The sequence below is a fragment of the Vulpes vulpes genome, chromosome 11 (genome assembly GCF_048418805.1).
Source record: "Vulpes vulpes isolate BD-2025 chromosome 11, VulVul3, whole genome shotgun sequence".
Taxonomy (NCBI): Eukaryota; Metazoa; Chordata; class Mammalia; order Carnivora; family Canidae; genus Vulpes; species Vulpes vulpes.
Window position 1 is genome coordinate 88,945,920 of NC_132790.1, and position 25,946 is coordinate 88,971,865.

The following is a 25,946-nucleotide window of genomic DNA, read 5'->3' on the forward strand; positions in this document are numbered from 1 at the left end:
TAGGTCTAGTATGATTCCATTTTTTTAATTTAAAATTGAGAATACAAAGCATTGCCAATTTTTTTTAAAACTGGTCATTACTTTCAGTGTTATGTTATTGTTTATTCTGGTCTCTGTTTTATTTCTGACTTTTCTTTGTTATTTCCTTCCTCTACTAAATTTCAGATAAATTTCTTCTTTTTCTAGTTCCTTGTGGTGTAATGGTTAAAGTTGTCTACTTGACCTTTTTTTCTTAATACAAGCATTTATAGCACAAAAAATGTTGGGATTAAACTGCTTCCTTGGGTACCTGGGTGGCTCAGTTGGCTAAGTGTCTTTTGTCAGCTCAGGTCATGATCCCAGAGCCCTGGAATGGAGTCCCACATTGGGCTCCCTGCTCAGCAGGGACTCTGCTTCTCCCTCTACCTCTTCCTGCTGCTCATGCTCTCTCTCTCTCTCTCAAATAAATAAAATCTTTTAAAAATAAAAAAAAAATACCCTGCTTTCTTATCTTGCAAGAAAAAAAATGGAGTGTACACATTTGTATATAATATTTTTAAAAACCCAGAGGGATGAATACCAAAGTGTATGCACCCTGGGTAGTAGGATGGAGAGTAATGAGAAGACTTACTTTTTTTTTTTTTAATTAATTTTTATTGGTGTTCAATTTACCAACATACAGAAAAACACCCAGTGCTCATCCCGTCAAGTGTCCACCTCAGTGCCCGTCACCCATTCCCCTCCAACACCCGCCCTCCTCCCCTTCCACCACCCCTAGTTCGTTTCCCCGAGTTAGGAGTCTTTATGTTCTGTCTCCCTTCCTGATATTTCCCAACATTTCTTTTCCCTTCCTTTATAGTCCCTTTCACTATTATTCATATTCCCCAAATGAATGAGAACATACACTGTTTGTCCTTCTCCGATTGACTTATTTCACTCAGCATAATACCCTCCAGTTCCATCCACGTTGAAGCAAATGGTGGGTATTTGTCGTTTCTAATTGCTGAGTAATATTCCATTGTATACATAAACCACATCTTCTTTATCCATTCATCTTTCGATGGACACTGAGGCTCCTTCCACAGTTTGGCTATTGTGGCCATTGCTGATAGAAACATCGGGGTGCAGGTGTCCCGACGTTTCATTGCATCTGAATCTTTGGGGTAAATCCCCAACAGTGCAATTGCTGGGTCGTAGGGCAGGTCTATTTTTAACTCTTTGAGGAACCTCCACACAGTTTTCCAGAGTGGCTGCACCAGTTCACATTCCCACCAACAGTGTAAGAGGGTTCCCCTTTCTCCGCATCCTCTCTAACATTTGTTGTTTCCTGCCTTGTTAATTTTCCCCATTCTCACTGGTGTGAGGTGGTATCTCATTGTGGTTTTGATTTGTATTTCCCTGATGGCAAGTGATGCAGAGCATTTTCTCATGTGCATGTTGGCCATTGAGAAGACTTACTTTTAATCTTAGTGACTTAATATGTGTCTGTGCTTTTCTTACATTGAGCATGTAAATTTCAAAGTAAATTTCTTTTTAAATTACAAAGTAGACTTAAAAGTAGGGGATTAAGATTTGTTGAGACTCATGGTAACTTTTTCATAAATGTCACAATCACTAGAGTTCCCTATAGTTGAGAGTGGAGAAGAGAATTGACCACATTTTTTTAAAGATTATATGTAGTTACATGGACCCTGAAATGATAGCACAGGACTTCTAGATATATGTAATTTTATTTTGGAAAAGGGAATTCAGAATATCCTCAACATAACCCTCAAGGGGACTATCATATATAGAAAAGCAATAGCCAGAGGTCTAGCTGGCACCAGAACCATGTGTCCATGAATTTGTGTCTGGATCATATTCTAAGTTACTTATTTTTTTAAAAAGATTTTGTTTATTTGAGAGAGGAAGAGAGAGTGCACGCACACACACAAGTTGAGGGGGGAGGGAAAGGGTGAGGGAGAAGCAGACTCCCGACTGAGCTAGAAGCCCAATGCGGGGCTGGATCCCAGGACTGTGGAATAATGACCTGAGCCGAAGGCAGATACTTAACCAGCTGAGCCACCCAGTTACCCCAACCCTAAGTTATTTTAACTCCTCTCCTGCAGTACACCAAATCTAAAGCAAACCAAAGCAATAGCATAATTTAGATTGATTTTAAATGAAAATTCTTTCCCCTACACAAGTTATTTAATATATTTGAAGAACTATTAGTCCTGGACTTTTTCTATGACAGGTTGGTTCAGGACTGCATCTTGAATTCTCTGGAAATCATTTCAACTTTCTGGGCTTCAGTTTCCCTATTTGCAAAACATGAATAATAATACTTTACTAAATAGAAATAAGAATGAGTCATTTAAAGTAAAAAAGACAAATTCAGAACCAATACCAATGGTTTAGTAATATTTTTATACAAAATTTTCCATGTGCTTTTATAGATAACCCAGTCAGCTCTTAATTGCCTTCAAAATAGACTTTATCTTTCCATCACTCAGCACAGGGCCCAGTTCCCTTCATTGCCATAAGGTGTATGCTCAGAGTTGCAAAGTAAATTTCACCTGAATCTTAGTAAAACAACTTAGTGAACAAGCTGTTGAGGGAGAAAAGCCACATAATACATCATAGAGCTAGCAGTTTTAAAAATCAGTTGCTGTTGCTTTATGTCCTTAGCATACAAAATTGAGAACAGACTCAACGGATATACTTTGAGCATCTCAGAAGAATGTGTTTTTCTGAATCCAAAGTAATACTATTCTTACTTCAATAACGCCTACTTGCTCATAAATTCCTTCCGTTTAACTCTCATTATTTAACATGAACAGCTGCCTACTTTGTGGCTATTGTGATTTTTGTAGGATTTTTAAAAAGTTTAAGAAAATCCTAATACATACATAATACATGAATTTATTCTCACTGTAGAAGTTTCAGGAAGTATGTACATTCATAGAATAAATTAAAACATGATAATACTTCCCCTACATCTCCCTTACTTCTTTTTTCCCTGCCTAGAGATATTGCTATTAACAGTCCATAGCATATATAGGTATTTAAATACTCTCAAATTTGAAAATAAATTTTATACATAGTTAACTGTATGCACTGTTCTGCCATTTGCTTTTTTAAACATAGTATGTTTGTAAAGCTTTTCATGTAAGTACATAGAGATCTACCTTATTTCATATGGTGGACCAGGAGTCTCTGGTATGGATGGTTTATTCAACAGCCCCCTAGTACCAGGCATTTAAGTTGCTTCCACATTTATGAATAGTGTGGCAATGAATGTCTTTGTACATATAACTTTGTAAACAAAAAAAAATTTTGGACAGATTCCTAGATTAGAAGTTCTGGGTCAACCAGTGAATTCTACTCCTGAAAGCAATATTACACTGTATGTTACCTAACTAGAATTTATTTTTTTTTAAACCTAACTAGAATTTAAATAAAAATTTGAAAAAGAAAAAGAAAAAAGTCCTGGGTTAAATGATGTCATTTTTTTCAGATTTATCAATTTCAGAGAATGAGTGAGTGTGAGTGGGGGTGGGGATGGGGGAGCGGCAGAGGGAGAGAATTTCAAGCAGATTCCCCGCTGAGTGTTCTGAGTACAGAGCTGGACATGGGGCTCAGTCTCATGACCTATGGGATCATGACCTGCACCTAAATCATGAATTGGTCACTTAACCGAGCCACCTAGGTGCCCTTGTCCTGTCAGTTTTTAAGCATTAAATGACCCTGTAGTATTTTTGAAGACCTAAGCCTATCTTCATTGTGCTTAATAAAATTTCCTCCTCCTTCACCATCTTTTCCTCTTGTTTTAGTGACCTTGCAGATGCTTTAGTGATCTTTCAGCTCTATGAAATGATCCGTGTGCCAGTCAAGTGGAGCCGTGTCAACAAACCTCCTTATCCTGCTCTTGGAGGGAACATGAAGAAGGTGGATGAGATAACCACTAAGGATATGTTATTGTTCTAATATAAAACAGAGGATTTGGAGTTTCATAAAGCTTAGTAATGTGTGGTCTGTCCCCATGATTCTGATTTAAACCAAAATGTGTTACACTTCATAGCCCTTTTATAAATGGGCTTTAATAAATGTTTGGAAAGATGAAGACAGTTCACCCAGTCAGATACTTTATATTAACTGTTTTTGTCTTTAACAGGTTTTAGTCCTTAATGTTCTTTGAGGTGCATCATAAATTCATCCCTGTTTTATAATCATCAGAACTTGCCAAATCTTTACTGGTTATGTGTTAATATCTTTTGACAGATATTTATTGATTACCTACTACTTGTACAGTGCAATGCAGGATATAAAATAGCACAAGACACGGAGTCGGTCCTCAAGAAGCCTAAAAACATTAGATATATGTACAAACAGCTATAATATAGTACAGTGTACACAGAAATGATTATGAGTTCTAAGGAAGAAAAGGCAACAGCCTGCACTTATCTTGAGAGGCTTCATGCAGGAGGTAGTATTTGAGTGAGAATTTGAGAAAGAACACTGGAGGGGGGTGCTAAAGATCAGGAAAAGGAATAGTGATGGGAAAATATAAAACGCATTTCTGGGAATGTTGCCTATAGCAGAAGATTCCCAGAGGTAAGAAGTGAGTATGAACATTAAAAATTTCAGCTGGAGCCAGATATTGAGAATCTTGACTGTCAGATTAAAAAGCTTGTGTTTTAAACTAGAAGTAATGGAAAGCCATTAAACGTTTTTGAGCAGGGCAGTGACTTGATTACAGTTGGTGGGAGAATATCTGGCAGATGAATGATGATGATTCCATAACTGGAAGCCTGCACTTCCCACTTTCTTTAATCCATTTTATCCATTCCTCACTCTTCCCCTCTGCAAACACCAGTTCTCTGTATTTATGGGTCTGTTTCTGCTTCTTTTTGCTTGTTTTTTTTTAGATTCCACATATATGTGAAATCATATGGTATTTGTCCTCACTGTCCGACTTATTTCACTTAGCATTAATATTCTCTAGGTCCATCCATGTTGTCACAAATAACAAGATCTCATTCTTTGTTATGGCCAAGTAATATTCCATTGTGTATACATATTTATCCATTTGTCTATCAGTGGACACTGGGTTGCTTCCATATCTTGGCTATTGTAAATAGTGTTGCAGTAAACACCAGAGTGCATGGATCTTTTTGAATTGGTGCTTCCGCTTTTTTTTTTTTTTTTTTGTAAATACCAGTACTGGAATTACTGGATTGTACGGTATTTTTATTTTTAATATTTTGAAGAACCTCCATACTATGTTCACAGTGGCTGTACCAATATACAGTCCCACCAACAGTACACAAGCATTCCTTTTTCTCAACATCTTTACCAACACTTGTCTTTTTCTATTTTTTGGACTAGTTTCAGAAGAATAGGTATTAACTCTTCTTTAAATGTTTGGTAGAATTCACCTGTCAGTTATTTCTCTTTCATTTCTGATTTTATTTGAGTCCTCTCTCTTTTCTTCTTGATGAGTCTGGATAAAGGTTCATCAATTTTGTTTATCTTTTCGAAGACCAACTCTTGGTTTCCTTAATCTTTTCTATAGTTTTTTTTAAAGCCTCATATTTCATTTATTTCTGCTTTTCTCTTTATTATTTTCCTTTCTTCTACTAACTATGGGCTTTGTTCTTTTTCTAGTTCCTTTAGGAGTAAGCAGATGCAAAATCTAACAGCAAAACAAAAATTAAACCACTCATTTTATTTGGAATTTTAATATGAGATGTTACAAGTGAATCATATGTAAAATGTTTCAACAAATACCAGCTGTTTATAGGATGAAACATAAGGCCTCAAGATATTAAAGATATTATTTTTTTATTTTTTTTTCTGGGATATTAAAGGTTTAAATTCAAGATTTTAAAAAAATGAAGCAGTACTTTCATGACAGTATCACAGAGGCTTATTTTATAGGCTTTGGGCATTCATAAGCAGACATCATTTTGCTTCCTTTGTAAAGTTCATAAAATTGCACCACTTAAATAGTCTTTCTTCATTATTTCTTCAGTATTTCTTTTCACTTGAAACCTGTATCCTTTTATGTAGTTTTTCTCTATTTTACAAATGATCTAAGCTTCACTTTTCCCCACAGCATTTGAAGTGTTTGATCTTCATTTCTCCTGTTAACTCTATGAAACTGCACTCTCCAATTTTTTTCTTGCTTTGTGTTTATTCTTAACTTTCACAAGTTTTTGTTTTTTTAGCCTGACAACTCTAGGAATTTCCAAGGCTCAGTTCTTGGCCCACTGCTCTTAACTTTCTATATTTACTTCCTCAGAGAGCAGATCCATTTTTAGAGTGTTAAGTAGTACCATAAACACAGCTTATCTCTAGCGCTGAATTTCTTATTCTTTCTCTAGTTTGGTACCTCTCCAGATCTTAGAAGTTTTGCCAAATTTGGAATCAACTGTTGCTCAAAAAATAGAACACATCATTTTCCTTATGTTAGCATCCATTTCCAGGTACCCTTTCATTGCTGGTCATATCAACATCTTAGACCTCTAGTAACCCTGAGCACCCTCCTCACCATCATTCCCCTTAGGAATTTTGGTCTAACTATAAAACAGATGGTCTTTTATTGAAACACATTTTACACATAAGTGATTATTCATTATTGCTAGAAAATTCTCCCATTGAAACAGGTGTCAGTGGAAAATATGCTGGTTTTTCTCTCTCCTGTTCACACTGTTACATAATCAGAACGTTGGTGCTATTTTCTATAAATTAGGTATCTATTTATAATATAAAATTTCTATAGCATATATTTTTTCTATAGTATATATTTTTATTAGACTAAATCTAATGTATGACTACTAGGAAAAAGAAAGGATTTTAAAATATTATCTCCTTGTATTTTAAAAAAATGTATACATAGCAAAGATTTTATGAAACTTAGTAAGAGAACCAGGCAGATGCTACCACAGGATCAAAGGATCTTCATGCATTTTTATTTGTAACAAACAGGTCTTTGGGAATTTGGATTTTCTTTTTTAGAGAAAATACCCATTTGTGCAAATTCTGTTATTGTGTGGTTCCTTTCTCACTTTTCCAAGAAATACTTTCTTAGAAAAAAAAATATATCTGTGTATCTCAGGTTGAATTGTTTTGTAATGAGGTCTTAACTAACTTGGGAAAGAAAATCAGAAGAAACCAGTTACACTATTTTTCTTAACTAAATGTTTATTTTATCCCAAAAAGTATTCAGGAAGCACAGTTTACTACTAGGGGTATTTACAAGATTATGAGAGCTTACAATTTCACTGGAGAAAAAGACTCTAATATCTAAGAATTTATACACACACACACACACACACACACACACACACACACACAAATAACCCTGAGATAGGAAGACTGGAGATAATAAACATCTATAGAGGACAAGTAGACAAAAAGAATTTACTAAAGAAAGGAATGAACTGTACTTATATCACTGGAAAAAAAATAGGTAGGTAGGTAAATAATTTACTTTCATTCATCAGATTCTTACTGTAGGCAGGGCATTGTGATGGGTTCTGGGCTGGGGATGGAAAAGAGTATCTAGAGACTTATACATGATATAGTTTTTGCCCTTTACAAGGATCCTGTCCCATGGTTGACAAAAGAAAGTACATAAATTGCTAAGTAGAAGATGGTGCATAAGCATTACAAAATAAGCATTATTGGAAGTTCAATAAGGGGTATATTGTATCAGGTGGTATAGTTAAGGTTAAACCTTTATTGAAGAAAGTGGGCTAAAGCTAAATTTTGAAAGATGAATAATATCTGGATGAAGAAAAGGGAGATGAAGTTTCTGATTCTTAATGAAACAATTTCTTTATTCCTTAGTTTTAAATTTAGACAAAACAGTATTTAACTCTATTTGTAGAATGCAGGAAACCCAGGTTTTTAGTCACAGATTTGCCTCTGATAAGCTATGTAATCTTGGACAGTCAAGACTTTTAGGGTTAGATTTTAAAACTTCCTAGCCAGTTCTTTATTTACGTTAACCCTTCAGTGCTTTCATACCTACGCTATAAAATAGGAATAATAATAAAATGGGAATAAACATTTCCTTAATTTCAATGTTATTGTGAAATGATATTCTTCATATAAATTGAAGGTAGTATCATAGTTATTTTCAGATGACTGAACAAAGCTGGCATATTCAAGAGATATATTTTTAAAAACATGTTTTTAAACCAAAGCTTTTACTTAATTATTTATAGATTGAAAACTGTAACTATGCAGTGGAACTTGGGAAGACTGAGGCTAAATTCTCCTTGGTTGGCATTGCTGGGCAGGACCTAAATGAAGGGAATTCAACACTTACTCTGGCACTGGTATGGCAGCTGATGAGAAGGTAAAGGCTGATATATTTATAGCAATACTGTTTCCTTCAGGAAGTTATATGAACTAAAATTTTGGCTATTTTTGAGAATAACAAACAATTACACAGTGTAAAATATATTTTTAAATGATTTACCGTTGATAATACATTTTGTGTAAAAGTGGGTTAAATATCTGGAAATGATCACTTTTATTAATGCCTCTTAAAAACTACTATGTAAGGGATTTTTTAAAAAAAAATACTGTATATTTTTGTTTCTGATTATGAGCTTTGCAACTTTGGAATGTGACTAAATGCAAATACCAGACAAAGGTAGAAATATTTACTAGAACCAAAATACTTAAATATTTATCTAATATTGATATAAATGATGTGATCAAATTTCATCCCTTTCTCCCCTTTCACTCTCAAATATACATTTTTTCTGTTACAGGTACACATTGAATGTATTATCAGATCTTGGAGAGGGTGAAAAAGTAAATGATGAAATTATTATTAAATGGGTCAATGAGACTCTTAAAAGTGCACAAAAACCCACTTCTATATCCAGTTTCAAGGTAATCAAAAGCTGTTTAAAATTTTGTTTCTGTAAGAAATTAAGTTTAGGAAGGAATTTTTATTGAAAATTACATTGGCTTAGGTCTAGAGTTACATTAACATTATATCTCAGAGACACAATTTATAAACTTAGGCTTATTAGCTATTGGGCATCTGTAAAGCAAAAATATGGTTTGAATTCTTATACTTTGGTTGTTCTATTGAGTATAGATTCAGGTTAATATTTATCAGACTCTGGTCATCTAATCTTAAAAAAGAAATAGAATAGAACCATAAAACCCAATTGTCAAATAAAAAAGAAAGATTAAAAAAAAAAAACCACATTGTTTATATAGGACCTATAATGTTTTGTGCTCCCTAGCAGCAGTCTCAGAATTGTATTGACATCATTTCCAAGGCATAACAGAGACAGCCAAACCGATTCAAGTGGGAATTGAGAAAACTGGTAGGAAAAAAAATCTTGTCATCTGGCTTCATAATGGCACTTAACACTCACTTCCGAGCATTTGTGGATGATTCATAAAGCATTCAAAGTGTAATCTGCACATATATACCCACTAATTTTCATGCATTTCCATTGTGTGTCGCTTTTGCATGCAACGTGATGTTAGCTACAAATAAGCATGTCTGCTTGTACACATTAATTCAGTGAGACTTGTGTTTGTGATTTTACTATGATATGTGAAAAATCAGCAATTTGGTGGGGTTTTTTTTAGTGAATAAGAATGCAGATGAAACCCTAAGCTTTCCTAAGAGTTATCTATCCATCTTTTAGTCTTTTCTTTGCCTTTGTACTATATGTTTAACAACATTTTAGAGCAGGGGAAATGTCAGAAATTGATAAATTCAGTCTTCACTAAATACTGAGCCCCATTTAACAGGACAGCTGGAATATGGCAGAGGTGTTGCCTGAGTCCTAGCTCAAGTGTGCTTCTTTTTTGCCATCTTGGAAGGAACTAATCACTTTGAGTTTTTGTTGTTGCTTATTTCAAAAAAATGAACTTAGAATTTTCAGTCCATTATTTGTTTTTATATGTTTTAGACATAAAACACAACTTAAAAATGTAAAACAGGGAAGGGGACATATGAAATTCTGTAATTGATAATTACTCATTATAATTATAATGAAAATTTATGCATTTGTACATTAGTTGATGAAAAATAATAAGCATGTATATATTTAAGTCAAATACAATGAGAAAATATTCAGAAACAAATATTTATTGAGCTCTTACTATTAAGTAACATTTATAGATAAGGAAAAAGATACAGAATATAAGAAATTAATTTGGCCCTCATGGCGTTTGCTATTTATTAGGAAGACAAAACTTTCATAACTGGAATTTTCATAACAAGCTAGAAGAGGGTCCGTCTTGAATAAAGGCAAATCGGAGAGGTTTAGGAGAAATAGTTTGGCTAGAGAGGATAGTTCCTAAGGGTATAGTGCTAGATAGAGTCTGGGTCAAGATTGTGGAGAAATCTGGCTTTAATAAAAGTTTATTAATATTGGGAGTAATGTAAGAAAAGTGACAATTTTAGTAATTTTTTAAAGATCTGCTTATTTATTTGAGAGAAAGAGAAAAGTGGGGGTGGGAGGAATAGAGAGGGAGAGAAGCCGACTCCCCACCAAGTGCGCAGAGTGGCCAGTCCCACAACCCCCAGATCACAACTTGAGCTGAAATCAAGAGTCCAGTGTTTAACTGACTGAGCCACCCAGGCACCCCTAGGAATACTCTTCTGAACATGGTGAGCAGGATGGATAGTAGGAAGAAGGGTGTAAATTCAAGGACAGTGCCTAAGAAGCTGAGGCAGAACTCAAGGTGTGAAATGATGAGAATCTGAATGGAGTTGGGGGTGGGCACAGGAAATGTTAAGAATGGATAGTTAGTTATTTGCTATTGAAAAAGAACAAGTAGGATTTGGCCTCTTGATTTAGGGAAGCACAGGAGAAAGAGGAGTTAAAACTTGATGGTTTAGGCCTGGGTAACTGAAAAACAGATAACACTAACAAATGGGAATTTCAGGAGGTACAGCTGCTTTCTGGAAAAGGTGATGAATCTGTTTTAACCCTGCTGGATTTGAAGTAATGTTCAGGAAATGAGCTAGATGACAGGAAATGTTAAAACTGGTAATACAGACTTGGTCATCAGTTAAATAGAAGAGATAGTTGAAAATAGGAGTCCACAAACCCTCTAAGGGAGAAAATGCACAGAGAAAAAGCAGACTTGAGAGTTTTACTTAGATCCCAGGTAGCAGGAACATAACGCAAATGTGCCTGGCATTTATTTAGTAGGAGCTTGGTAACAGAGTCTTTAAAGAGGCTATAGTTAAGAAATGTGGCAGCAAATGCTAAAATAAAGTTGGGGTGGGGAGGCTTTTTCCCCCAACTGTAGAAGGCATTATATTTGAAGCCTATTATAAGTGTTACTGGTAAGAATCTACTAATCATAATCAAGGCAGTATTATACTGAGACATTTTAGAAAAGACAAATTTGCCCTTTTTAGTTACAAACTAATTTTCCCTCATCAAGGTAAGGAAATGTATGAACACTGAATGAAATATGAAATTGTTGAATCACACTATATTGTATACCCGAAACTAAGAGAACATTGTGTGTTAACACGGGATTAAAATAAAATAAAAGAAGATGAGGATGTGGTATATCCATAACAATAATCTTAATTACCTTTATTGAGTTCTTTGTGCCACCATGCTAAGCACTTTACACAGTTTCTTTTAATTCTCTCAATAAGTCTATAAGCAAAAAGGAGAGCATTAGAAAAATTAAACAACATGTCCCCTTCATACAACTAACCATTGAGCAGAATAGCTGGATTTCACATCCAGATCTGACTGCAGGTTAAAAGCCAAACTGTAGTTCTGTGTCCCTGGATTTGACTTCAGCTCAGAGTGACATACTAGCAGTATGAATTCATCTCATAAATATTCATCTCATAAATATTCAAAGCTTACCTTGTATCAGGTTGCTTTGCTAGTCACTGTGGCTACATAATGCCCTCAGAGTGTTTACTTCAGGAAAGGAAGCAAAGAAGAAAACAGGAATCACTGTGTGGGGTGTCAGCGTACTATAATCAGCTAAGGGGAGTAGGAAGCACATGAGAGGGGCACGTGTTTTATAGAAACCTTAGCAGTTTATACTAACTCCTTTTGATAAATAAAGTTGAGTTTACTTCTGGTTCACCATTCAATATCCGTATGACCTTGGGCAAATTATTAATTTCTCTGTGCCTCCGTTTCCCCATATTTAAAATGGAGATATTAATAATACCTATCTTCTGAGTTTGTTATCAAACTAAATAAGTTAACACATGTAAAGAGCTCAATAGTATCTGGACATTTTAAGGGCTCAGCACAAGGGGCTTACTACACTACTAGTATGGCAACATATAACGGGCATCATATGGAGAGGCTCCTCTTGAGCTTTTTAGAGAACTCTGGTTGCCACATCATTCCACTTCTATTTTTAATAATGACACAAAGAACAATGGCATGGAATGTTCTAATAGTAATGTGTATCAAATTAAGAGAGAGGGATGGGACAGTTCGTTATCTTGAAAATCAAGCCAAACTCGAAGCTAATTCTTGAGTCTAAACTCAGAAAGACTTGAGCACCCTAGTTATTTTTACCCCTCTACTTCTACTTCCCCCCAAAAATCTGTTTCATAAAATGAACATTCCTGAAAGTAAAGAATATAAATTTTTCTAAAATTAATAAATGTAGTGGCTCATAGATCATGGCCCCCCAAAAAGTAAACTGTTACATTTCTTCACATGGTTTCAAATTGTTCTTTCAAAACTTTATTAATTTGTCTAGGAACTGTAGTATATGCTTTCATTTATATTAATATTCCCAAGAATCCTGTGACATTCTCATAGTAGTGGTTAGGGAAGGGTGCTTCCTTTTGGCTTTGGAAAACGGAAACCCAATTTAAAGTGGTTTAAACCAAAAGGAAAGGTACAGAATAGCAGAAATCCAGAGGTAGGGTAGATTTCAGTGTTGGTTGAGTCAGTAATTGAAGAATGTCATTCAGGACTGAGGCTTTTGTCCATCTCTGCTTTGCCATCTACAGTGCCAACTTCACTCCAAAGCTGGTTTTCCTTTTGATAATAGAATAACTGCTGACTGGGACAAAGGTTTCATCCTCTCATTCACATAGAGGGAGGAGGGTTGCTGGTTTTCCATAGTTCTTCCAGAAAATGGCAAGGGCCTCACATTAAATTAGGCCCAAATTAAATCACTGTGCTAATCAGATGGGATTACTCTGGTTCAGACTAATGTTTTTGTTCATCTAAGGAGTCTTTTTAGACATTTTCTTCCTAAATTCCCCTTCCCCTGAAATTTTAATGCTATGTATATTACTGATTTTAATGCACTGTATGCTTTATACATAAAGAGTAAGTTTATTACCCAACCCCCAGAATGCATGGCCTAGACTAATTCAGGATCACCCCTGGAGCTGTGGATGGGGTCAGCTTTCCTTGAAGCACATGTCCATGTGAGGGGGATATGGATACAGAGCAAAAATGTGGGTTCTGTTAGGATGGAGATAGTAGTAAGGAATGAGTAGATTCTGGGTAGGCAAGCAGCAATGGCCACTATTCAAGCTGAAAGAACAAGTAATTTTTTTTTTCAAGTACTGGTAAGTGATAAAACAACTTAGACCAGGATTTCTGACTTCCAACTGAAATGGTCTATCCACCAGAATTTAGTTGTTCATTTTTAGTTCACCTTGGAGGTAACTTCAAAAATGGAGAGAATCTTGGGCATTACAGTCAGACAATTATGGGTTCAATTATTGGTTTTGTACCTACTGGTTGTGTGAACAAGTCACTTGAGCTCTATGAAATTTCACGTTCATCCTCTTTAAAAGAGGTTTTTAGGCAAATTAAACAAGCTGGACATGTAAAGCAACAAGGATAATGCCATTGTAAATGTTAGCTCCTTTCCACTATTATTTTCATTTTTCTTTCTCAAAAATTTTAAGTGAAGGCTTAGGAATCCATGGTCTAAGAAATATATTATTAGAATTTGCAAAACTATTAATTTAAAATCCATCTCCTATTCCCTTTCAAAAGTATTTTTTACAGAATGGATACTATAGTTAGCATACTTTAAGAATTATCACATCTGCAAGCCCTATTTGGGTATGGTGACAGCTCCACATTGTAAGCTCTGTAGACACCAAAGGAAAAACGTATTTTAAATGGTTTGTGAGGTGGGCTGGTTGCAGAAAAGCTGAGTGTTCACTACAAACTAAATTTATAATTTGCTCTCAGTTATATGGTTATAAACCAGTCTGCTTATGAAAATTAAAAGATGTTTATGAATGATTCTTTATTTTCTAGGACAAAACTATTAGCACTAGTTTACCTGTCCTAGACTTAATAGATGCCATTGCACCAAATGCAGTTCGTCAAGAAATGATCAAGAGAGAAAACTTATCTGAAGAGGACAAACTGAACAATGCTAAGTAAGCTTTTTATGGTTTAAATTAAAACACAGTGGCTCTTTAATTTTGTAAGTCCTTAGATAAGGTTACTATGTCTTTAACATTTTGAAGTACAGCTTATATGGGGAATATGATTTAAAGACTTGACTTTCTCATAAAGTTAATCTAATCAAAATATTTCATTCTTAACATATAGTAAGTGAAAACACAGTAGATAACAAATACTAAGATATTTTTCTTGTCTTTTCAAGATATGCCATTTCAGTTGCTCGAAAAATTGGTGCCCGGATATATGCCTTACCTGATGACCTTGTAGAAGTGAAACCAAAGATGGTTATGACCGTGTTTGCATGCTTAATGGGAAAAGGACTAAACAAAATAAAATAATGAAACATTTCATATGATTTTCTGCCACATTAAACACATTGAATGTCTCACAGTTTACAGAATTCTGAAATGTAGTGGGTATAAAACCAGAGATTATTTGTATGCTTAAACTAGTATAATTCATTAATGAATTTAGTGTCTTACTCATACTAGTTAGAATCTGTCAACATTTTTGGATAATACAACTAATTTACCAGTCAGTACTGATAATATGTTCATCATCAAGCTGATATTTCATAATTATTTTCATTTTCTGAAAGTCTTATTAAAACAAGACTAATTTATTCTTTTTCATGGTTCAAAAAGATCAATATAAAAAAATTTTTTGCAGGTCCTGCTGTGCTTTGATTTTTGTGTGTGTGTTTGTGTTAATTTTGATCATAAATGTATTCAGAGTCATTATCCAAGTTATTTTATTTTTTCTTTCAACTATGTGAACTTTAACTTTTCTGTAAATTTCTATATTGTCTCAAATTTTTAAGTGACAAGTATTGTTCATTAGCATTAAACTTTTTTATATATGAGAACTAACTCTTGAATAAACCCCAAAATACATTCTCTTATATAAGTATCAGGAGCTTTTTACTTAAAACTTAATTTTAACTGTACTTATATTTTATGTATGCTAGTTTGTAAGACAGCTTTAACTATGACATGCAGCATATATGTTGGTAGGCTGTTATTAGAGAAATATGTTTGTGTACATATATATTTTTTGAATCTGAACTACCCAGGTTTTCTGAAATGGAATGTATAACTGATTCAGTCAGCCAACCATTAAGTGTTTATTATAGTCCCACTATGTGTGTAACAACTTTTCAGTTCATAGATATTGGTATATGAAGAATTTCTTTTAGAACTATTCATTTTGGATGTGCATATAGTTATTTTTCAACTGGCTTCTTCCACATATTTATAGCAAAACATTGACTAGAGCATCTCAAGACACATTGACATTATACTGTTAGTTTCATATGACACATGTGAATTTTGATCTATACTGAAGACTAATTTAGAATATACCCACAGAATATCTTCAGCAGAAAGTAATACAAAGCTAATATTCAACATAGAATATTTTCACATGTTTTTTCCACAGCCTCCTACAAATTGGCAGTGTTTGGTTAATGATTGTGTTACTTGGGAATAGCTAATCTTCAGACCTACTTTTGTGTGAATTTTTTATCAGTAGACAGATTCTGCTGCTAAAAATTGAATTCAGAAATATGTTTCCTCCATTTTTCCACCGTTAGCGTGAGTGAACAATACTGCTACACAACAAAAATGCTGTCACTTTATCTCAGTGTGAATGAGTAGTCTAAACTTCTCTTCTACCTATTGATTAAAACAGGTTGGTAAGAATGAGACTACTCATGTGTTTGGAATTTTTTAAGTGAAATCATCAATAGGTGGAACTTTGAAATATATTCTTCTACAAAAGTGTTTTCCTTTACTTTTATATTTTGATGATTGTTTTCTTATATGAAGATTAAGATGTGTTCTTGCTCTAAGATTAATCAATGTTTCCCCTTTGATTTTTTTCACCATTATATTTACTAAGTTATCTGATTTACATGAAATTTGGCACTTTAGTGTTCTTTTTCTCACAAAATATATTTAATAAAAACTCTATATACAAATGTGTCAATGTTCATTTCATTTAAAGAATACAGAACCTTGAAAATGAATCTATCATAAGTTTATTTTCCAGAAAAGAAAATAATTTTGTTTTAATCAGTAAAACAAAAAAATATTATTAGATTATTTTGAGGGAAATGAAGGTGGTTCTGTGGTTCTTTAGTATGGCGAATTTTAGTAAAGACCAACTGCATTATTTCTATAATTTGGTTTGTGCTAAAATACTTTGAGGGAATCAGTTTATTAACATAAATTTGTTATAATTCAGGTATGATGCTAGAAACATGGGGATTAAGTTGAGAAAAGTATAGACAGTTCTCTAACTTCATTAATCTTCTAGTGGAGAGAGATAATAAATAGGAATTTTAGATAGAGATAAAATGCAATAGGGGAAATCGTAAAAGAAATAGGCAAATGTGGCCTAAGAGTAGTGAGGGAGAAGCACAGAGTTTGAAGATGTATATAGGATCTGGTTTTGGGGGGGTTCTTTTTGTTTTTTTGTTTTGTTTGAAGTAGGCTCTGTGCCCAACATGGGACAACAGTTACATGCTCTGTTGACTAAGCCAGCAGGCACCCCTGTTCTACTTTTTTGGGGGAATCTGTTCGACTTTTAATACCAGATCTGAATCTGGATTTTTTCTCTTCTCCAACTGAAGTTAATGGTCTTCTCTTTTGTACCTGCAGATTGGTGAGTTGCTTTGAGTAAAAGTGCTGCTTCTGAATCCTACAAGCCATTATTCATCATAATTCTATCATTAGTCTTACTATCACAGATGCACAATAAACCCATTATACAGGGGATGCTAAACTACCCCAATTTATGCTGGATAAAGTGTGTACCAGAGAGGCAAGAGAGAGGAAAATGCTGCTTCTGAGATGATTAAAAAAACTTCTAAAGAACAGGATACAGTTGCAACACTGACTTACTTTGAAAAAGGGAAAGCCCTCTAATACTTTGCCTCCTAGAATTATCTAGTGAAGTAGGTTGGAATTCCCCTGAATCTAAGAAATTAATCTATCCCTTGTGGGAGTCCTTATGGATGAGAAATAATAAACCAAGAAGCTTGAAAGGACTTCAGATTAAAGTGGTTTTTATATTTTGAGCCATCTGAATGTTTACCTTCCAACACTCTGGAACTTTTGGATGGGTCAGGGTTAGAGCTGTCCTACTGAGTGAAAATTTTACTGGACTATGAAGAGTGTTTAAGTGAGCACACATATAAACCCACATGCATACATCTTTGTTCAATGGTCACAAACTGACAACAATTTTGACATTCCACCAAATATGCAAACTTGGAAACAGGATAGAATGGAGTAGATTAATGATACATGATAAGAAAAACCTAAAATGATTCAATCGATAATCAGCCATTTTGAAGTAAACACATGATAATGTTTCGAAAGGTGGGCAATCTCGTCATCTACTTAAGGCCTCTTAAGATCTAGAGAGGACTGGGGATCTGCGGCTTAGTGCCTGCCTTCCATCCAGGGCTGGGCCCAGGGCCTGATCCTGGGGTCCCAGCATCGAGTCCCACATCCGGCTCCCTGCATGGAGCCTGCTTCTCTCTCTCTTCCTGTGTCTCTGCCTCTCTCTCTGTGTCTCTCATGAATAAGTAAATAAAAATCTTTAAGAAAAAAAAATCCAAAGAAGACTTTGAATGATGAGAAAGACATATTTGGGATATTTGGGAGTTAGTGCTGGCAAGAACAGAGATAGAATAAATCAACCCGAATAGGAAGTATTTACTTCCCTCAAATATAAGATAAATTTTCTGACGTAAATTTTTGTATTGCCTTTTAAAACCTAAAGCACAGAGGGCACAATTTTGATTTTTGTATCGTTGTTGTGGGAAGCAGTTAAGTATTCAAGATAGAAGTTGCAGATTTACCTCCTAGATTTTAAAGGTGCAGAAATCTGCTTTAAATAAAAGCTTGCTTTAAAAAAATTGTTCAAGGAAGTCATCCTGTGCTTCAGTTAGCGTTTGTCTAACACACATCTTATAAAATCAAATTTATAAAAAAATAAAATAAAATTTATAAATGTGAAGACACCGCCGGAATGACTGTAATTAGATTTTTAAAATGTGCCTATCCAACGGTTACACACGTCGGTGCACCTGAATTACATGCGAATAAATGTGTGACAGTCGTGCCAATTTTACATCACCAAACAAGTTGTTGAAAAAAAAAAAAAGGGCTGGAAATCGGCACAGCTGGCCCCAAACACACACACACACACACACACACACACACACACACACACACACACGCCAGCCTAAGTGTACTGCGGGGCCAGGGTCCTCTCCTTTCTGCTTTGCCTGAAGGACACAAACGCGACACAATTAGGCAATTCCACAGGGGATTCGACTAGGCGTTAGGTCGTCAGTTTCAAGTCACCGTGCCGGTGCGTGCTGTTATGCAGCAGGAGACCGCAGGGGAATTACCTCACGGCGGCAAGCCGGCTGTGGAGACGCACGCACGGTTCAGGAGCCCTCGGCAACTGCAAGCCTCTCCAGGTTGCAGCCGGCCCGCGAGGAGCGGGGGGCGTGGCACACGCAGGCCCCGCCCCCGGAGGCCCCGCCCACCGCCGAGCCCGCCCCGGTGTCGTCGCTGTAGCGGAGCGGAAGATGACGTGAGGGGAGTCGCGAACATCTCCAGGCGCAGCCGGGCCGGCGGCTCCCACAGCGCGGGAGCCCGACGTGCGCAGAATCGCTCTCGGAGCTCCTTTCCCACAGATCTCTCATCCTCCTCCCGGGCCGGGCCGCCCCCAGCGCGGCCCCTGCGGCTCCTGGCACGGCCCCGCGCTCGGCTGCCGCCCTGGCGCGCGCCACTCTGTCGTCCCCGGAGGGGCGCGGACCGGCTCGGCCCGGGCGCCGGCGGCTGGGGAGGGGGCGCTGGCCCCGGGGCCGCGCATGCGCCGCCACCAACCTGGGGCTGTCAGTGGAGGGCGAGTGCTGGCTCCGAGGGGAGGCGACGCCCTTCGGGGCCAACGGGCCGCGCGCTGAGGCGGCCGTGGGAACGACTCATCCCTTTTCCAGCCCTGGGGCGGGGCTGGGGTCGGGGTCGGGGCTGGCGGGGGCCCCGCCCCCGTCTCCTGGCCTGCCCCCTTCATGGGCCGCGATGATGGCGGCCCTGTACCCGAGCACGGACCTCTCGGGCGCCTCCTCCTCCTCCCTACCTTCCTCCCCATCCTCCTCTTCGTCGCCGAACGAGGTGATGGCGCTGAAGGATGTGCGGGAGGTGAAGGAGGAGAACACCCTGAATGAGAAGCTTTTCTTGCTGGCGTGCGACAAGGGTGAGAGCGAGGCCCCTTTCTCCACTTGTGGGCGCCCCTGCCCTCCGCACCCTTCACCCTCTCTCCCCAGCCTCCCCCTGGGGCGCTCTTTCCTCACGCGCCGAGCGCCCGCACCCGCCTCGCCCGCGGTCTCTCCCGCCGTCTCTCCCGGGCCCGGCACCGCCTCTGCGCCGGGAGTGTGGAGCCGGCGGGCGGGAGCAGCCGGAGGGCAGCCCTCGGGGCGCCGCACCTGGGGCGGCTCGTCCGGCCGTGGCCGCCCGCCGTGGGGTCGAGCGTTTAGGTAGCGACTCGCTGATCCAGACCCTGGGGTGCTGAGCGTCCGCCTCTGAAGGACCTGGGCTCCCTCTCAGAGCTGCTTTTCTTTTCTTTTCTTTTCTTTCTGGGATCGCAGAGGGTTCGTGTACTTCGGGACCTTCTAGTTCTAAAATTCCATGACCTTGCTCAAGGCTCCTCGTGTTCATGGGCTCCCACCTGGTTTCTCTTTTTCATTTTCTTTAACCCCGTACTCGTATTATTAGCTCCAGTCACCCATTGCCTTGGTGTTCAGTGACTGTTGAATGGGGTTAGGTGATGTCAGTGTCCTAGGAGGAGAGAAAGATGGGACTGGAGAAATTATGCCGTAGAGACCAAACTTTTTTTTTTTTTTTTTTTAATTTTGGGAAGTTAGTTCGTGCATTTCATTGGAGAAGAAGGTTTATTGCTCCCGAGCCTACTCTGGGGAAAAAAAAATGGTCATGCAAAAAACAATTACAGGGCAAAACTGTAGAATGTATTTAATGTGTTTTTCTCCCCCCCCCCCCCAGAAAAAAACCCAACAACAATTAGAAATCAATCACTTTTATGGCCATAATAAAATCTCTTCACTTAAGCATGCTTTCTGTTGATGCATATCATAAAAGGAATGGGAAATTGATTGCCCTAAGACGGCTTTTATTTCCCACATGTAAGGAAATGCTGTAATTTTCCTCTTTCTGAAGTTCTTAAGTTGCCTTACAGTGGCCATGCTCACTTAGGAATACTCTCTTCAGGATCCTGCCAACTTCCAAATATAAACCCAAAGGGCGACTTACGCTGAAAAGATTAAGTACAGAGGATTTTTTTGTCTGTATGTATGTGTTTTTAGTAAATCACAGCCTCTCTAACCTCTCTTACTGCTTTTGAAATAGGATTTTATCCACACAACTTTTTGAAAACACATTAACATAAACAGTCCACCTATGTCTGTTGTTAGACACTTTTATATTCTTATGTAAAAGGATTAAGTTATAGTATAAAAGCCTTTGTTAAATAAAGTCCAGCCTGGGCACAACTTTGATTAGTCTTAGAATTTAAGAACCAGAATATGTTTATACCCTCACAAAAGTCACTGTCTGTGGATTACATAAAATTACTTAATATTACTGACCTGAATTATCTGAGTTCTCTTCCCTCAAAAACTCTCTGAGTGGAGAAGGGACAAGGTTGTGTTGTACTAGAATGAGTAAGTGGCTGCTCCATCTACCCCAGCGTACTCAGCTGTGATTGTTTTAAAGCAAACAGAAAGTATGTCAAGAAAGGGAATTTAATATTGCCGTCAAACTGAGGACAGAGGATTGTCATAGTGGAATGTGGTTGGAGAAAGTACTTGTATGGCACGTATATTTAGAATTGTTGCATAATCTAAGTCAAATGAAAGTTTTAATCTATGATAGTTTTGTAGTCTACCTACTAGTGTCAGTTGAAATAGCTTCCTATTCTTCATCAGTTTCCCATTTTATAACATCATTAAGATCCTTGGAGAGGTTTACCTTTTGGAGATGGAGTGGAAAGTAAATATGCATTTTTTTTTGCCCTTCCATAAATTAAAAAATTTTTAATGAGTGAGATTAAATAGATATTTTCTCTTGCAGTTATGTTGAAATGAATTCTCAGCTTAGATTTGAAGAAATAGCTTAAATTACATATTTATGGTATACCTTTAGATTGAAAAAATAAATTTGAATTATAGCAGTATTTTTGTTTGCTTACCTATCTGTATTCACTAATATTGTTAAGCCTTTTTTAGTGTATTTCACTTTTAATCTAAAAGTGAGAAGTTTCTTGAATTAGCTGTAGCTTCCACTATTACATTGGAGCATTCATCAAACCAAATGACAAACATTTGCTAAAACAGCCATTAGGGTAGAGTGTGTATGCTTTTCATAGATTTCATTTTATCCTGACAACCCCATAAGCCAGATCTGTTGTTATACTTATTTTACAAATGAGGAAAATGAGGTTTAGCAAAATTTTAAAATCACTTTGCTCAAGGTTACATTAGCTAGGTTGTGGTAGAACTCAGATCTATCTTGAGCCTGTACTCTTAGCCACTATGTTATACTGATCTAGTTGTAGTTGAATGAATGAAAATCATTTGTATTAGAAAAAACACATCCAAATTTGGATTTATTAGTTGGAGATTAAACTCTATGCACTCTATGAATGCTTTGTAAACCTTGATTCTGTGGATTATATTTATCCAATAAAAGTAAAAAGCTTTAATAGCACTAGAACAAATCCACACTAGAATATCTATGTTTCTCATCCTTTTCATTTAGCAATCATACTGTACATGTAGTTTCTAATATATTCCATTTAGGGAGAGTTCCTAAAGCAAAAATTATGGAGATAAAGTATGTGTATGTTAGTGGATGGGTGTGTGTAGATAAAGGAGTAAGTAAAGAAAAAAAGTAGGAAAGAAAAAGATTTTATGTTTGATTTTATTGTTTGTATAGCTAGCTTTTCTGAAAAATGAGCTCGATAGATCTAGGCAAGTGCTGATCTCCTGGTAGTGGCTACTTAATAGTGGCTGTTATCCTGAAGTAGGTCAGAATCACGTATCATTGGTTCTTTTCTTTGTATAAAATTTGGAGGAAAAAGTGAAAGTTCCTATACCAGTGACAATCAAGTTATGTTCTCTGCCCCCACCCAAGTAAAATTCTCAGAAAGCACATTCATATTCTTTATAAACCTAGAACACTGCAACTCAGAGGTAAAAGATAACTGAAACAAGAGCTGAGTATTTTATGAAATATTCAGCAGGGTTCTTATCACCCACCTCTTTCTTCTCTTGTTGAGAATTAATATGATAATGAGCCATATTTATTTGTGGGAGCCTGTGGTTTATTCAGGCCTGCTGGGTGAAGAAAGAGTTAATATATTTGTTTAGAGAGCCCTTGAACTAAGTATAGTTCATGTTAATTCACCCCTTTTCATAGATGGTAGCTTTTAGTGTACATTCATGAGCTAAACCTATATTAACCCTTCGCCGATGGTCCGTTCTTGTGCAGAAAAAGGAAATGATGAAAGGGTTTAGTCTGGATTTAGGCCCTGCCAACTCTCTATGAAGGGCATTTTTCAGGAAATTCTATTTGCAATTAATAAGTCAGGATGCTCTTTTTGAAATTTCAGCAGGGGGACCAGGAGGGATGGAGAGAGCTACCCTAGGCTCAATCTAAAGTCTTAAAGCATCTTTGTAGTATGATTTGCTGCATTGTGTGGGAGGGTGTTTGATTTCCTGCATGAACTTTGTATACCTTTGGGCTAAGCATGCTTTTAAAATGAGCAGCGCATCTGGGAGAAGTAATACTAAGCTGCCATTTTTTTTAAAGCTACCATTTTAATAACACTTTACTTAATATATTTAATGGGACTTTTTAAAAGTCCCATTTATTTGATGTAAACTGAAGTTTTTATATAAACTGATAAAGGATATAAACTAAAATTTTATACAATTTACAACATCACTGAATTGGATCTCAAGTCATAGACTGATTACAAAATAAACATTGCCTCTAATTTTTTTCTAATAGATACAGGAATATACTGTTAATAGTTTTAAATTTGTCAACTAATTTACTATAAAAAAAAAGCATCACCTTCTATGCTGTAAGTATAATTTTTTCCTACAGCAGAGTGAATCTTTGCTCCTTTGCCAGATGATATTCATTATCATGAATAGTCTTCATTAACAGTCATAAATGACTAAGAAGTTATAGTAATAATTGTCTTTTGTTTTTTCAAAAATATTCAAACATACCATGTTTCTGATTATCTTTAATTTTTAAGGTTTCACTTATAACTGATTATAAAACATTGGGGTTTATGAGAAATACTGGGCTTTTTGCACATTTGGGTAAAACTATGTTTTTAAATCGTCTTCACTATAAAAGTTGTAATTTTTTTTCTTTTTAGAATTTGATTCAAACTATTTAAATTTAGTATAGAGTTAACATTTTTAATCAGTATTGTCACTATTTGTATTTATAGTCCAGCACTAAAATTGTTATCTTTGTATTTTTTTACTTTGTTATTCTTTTTCCTTTTAATAATAAAATCTTTTTTTAAAGTGTCTTCAGGAATAGTCCTATTAGAATGCTGCAGTTGACACATACAAAAAAGTTTGTTATAGAAAATTGGTTTGAAAAGCTTTACAAATTTTTTTGACAGATAAATTCTCCCATACTTCACAACTAACTGAAAATTTGGATACTATAAAATTAAACTGATCAACATTAATGCTCCCATTTTAGCAATACTGAAATCTACCATCATATAGCAGAAAGTAAAATAAGATGCCAATGAAGAAATGATGGAATCATCTATTCTTAATTGATATTGTAACATTTCTCCACTATATTTCTTAAGGGTTTATCGCAGTTGGCCACGTTGAATTGGTTGCTAAAGATTTACGAGATTACCATGTTGCTTTATGTACTATTTCATTTTTAAAAATCATTTAGGACTCACTACATTGATTTCATGCCTTCTGGTGGGTTGCAGCCTGCATTTTGGAAAACATTGGTCTAGGAATATAATGAGTAAACAGGACAGTTGCTCAATGTTAATAGAGAATGGTAGCAAAGCTCAAGTTTCATAGGGCTTAGTAAGCCACAATAAAAATTTTGGCAGGTATTTTAGGTGTGATGGAAAATCTTAACAATCATCAAGATTTTTGGGAATTGGATGATCTCAATTTAAAAAAAAAGATCAAAAAAAAAAAAAAGATCATGCTGGCTGCTGGGAGGACAATGGATTTAAGGGATGGAGCTAGAGCAAGGTGGGCAAACTAGCATGCAAGCCAAATCCTCACCACCTGTTTTCTAAAGCCTGTGCACTAATAATAGTTTCTACATTTTCATTTTAAATGATTTGGAATAAGTCAAGAGAAGAATAATATAACATGAAAATTATATGAAATTTGAACCGTAGTGTTCACAAATAAAGTTTTATTGGAACTCATTTGTGTACATATAGTCTGTGGCCACTTCTATGCTGTAAAGGCAGACTTGAATATTTGCCACTGCGATAGTATGGCCTGTAATGCCTGAAATATTTACTGTATGGCCCTTTATAGAAGGACGGTGTTGACCCTTGTAATAGAGTATTAGCACCTATTTCAGTAAAGAGTCTATTACAAAGTCCAGGAAAGAGATGATAGTGGTTTTGACTGTGGGTAGCAGTATACATGGATACAAGTGGATGAGTATGGGAACTATTTTGGTGAAGGGGCTGAGAAAGCTTGCTATTGAATTGGTATACTAGTAGAATTGATTGAAAAAGTTTATTTTTCCTTTCCCGAAAAAAGAACCATCTAGTCAAAAAGTAAACAGATTATGTTGCATTTCCTTTTATATATTACATTTTAAAAGACGGAAGATTTATGTAACTCTTAAAAAGCAACTTCCATATAAAATGAAAAGCATTCATATATTTGTCTGACATAAAAAGGCATTTAAATTGTAATCCTTGCTCTATAACTAGCTTCTTGCTATGTATCTTAAACTTACTAAACCTCTTTCTACATGATGCACTCATCCTAAATATTAAGACTGTTCTGGGCTTAACAATATAGCACATTGTTTTAAATGGCTTGCAAATGTAAACTTAGGTGGAATACTTAGAAACCACTCTAGTTTTCTTTAGGTTCTGTGGCTATAGCATGTAATTTTTCATTTGCATGAGTGTGTCACCTGTGGCAGGGTGAAACTTTTTATTATTTTTAGGGATGAAAATTACTTATTTCGTTTGTTTTCTAAGTTTCCTTCTTTTTTCCCCCCCCCCCCTTGAATAGTCTCCTGACTGTAATGGAAATAATAATAATAATTTGTCTTTGAAACCTAAAGTTAGAGTATCTGGCATTTGCAATACAATTTCCCTTTAAACAGCAATCTAAAGTTTTAGCACATGGAGCAGTTGTTTCTTTCCATATGCTATACCTGAAATTTATAAAAAAATTTTAAGAGTTGTATTTATACA

General features: G+C 36.2%; 2 protein-coding genes across 9 annotated transcripts in view; both read left to right on the plus strand.

Moving 5' to 3' along the window:
• The window catches only part of PLS1 (plastin 1), a 103,427-nt gene extending 87,053 nt beyond the window's left edge, over window positions 1-16,374 (plus strand). Inside the window, exons 12-17 of one of the 2 annotated variants that reach the window (XR_011995295.1) lie at window positions 3,795-3,909; window positions 8,196-8,329; window positions 8,751-8,874; window positions 9,237-9,320; window positions 14,244-14,368; window positions 14,599-16,374. Coding sequence is in view for 1 of the 2 variants with exons in the window: in XM_026018555.2 (XP_025874340.1) it covers window positions 3,795-3,909; window positions 8,196-8,329; window positions 8,751-8,874; window positions 14,244-14,368; window positions 14,599-14,734 (634 nt within the window). In the remaining variant the exon portion in view is untranslated. The remainder of the gene's footprint in view (window positions 1-3,794; window positions 3,910-8,195; window positions 8,330-8,750; window positions 8,875-9,236; window positions 9,321-14,243; window positions 14,369-14,598) is intronic. The other variant, XM_026018555.2, reaches the window with a different exon arrangement.
• A 2,645-nt stretch (window positions 16,375-19,019) lies between these two features.
• TRPC1 (transient receptor potential cation channel subfamily C member 1) overlaps window positions 19,020-25,946 on the plus strand; it is a 66,295-nt gene continuing 59,368 nt past the window's right edge. For 2 of the 7 annotated variants that reach the window (XM_026018515.2, XM_026018516.2), the window contains exon 1: window positions 19,020-19,670. In XM_026018515.2, the coding sequence (XP_025874300.1) occupies window positions 19,496-19,670 (175 nt within the window). In that variant the 5' untranslated portion in view covers window positions 19,020-19,495. The remainder of the gene's footprint in view (window positions 19,671-25,946) is intronic. The other 5 variants (XM_026018518.2, XM_072727060.1, XM_026018521.2 and 2 more) reach the window with 4 other exon arrangements.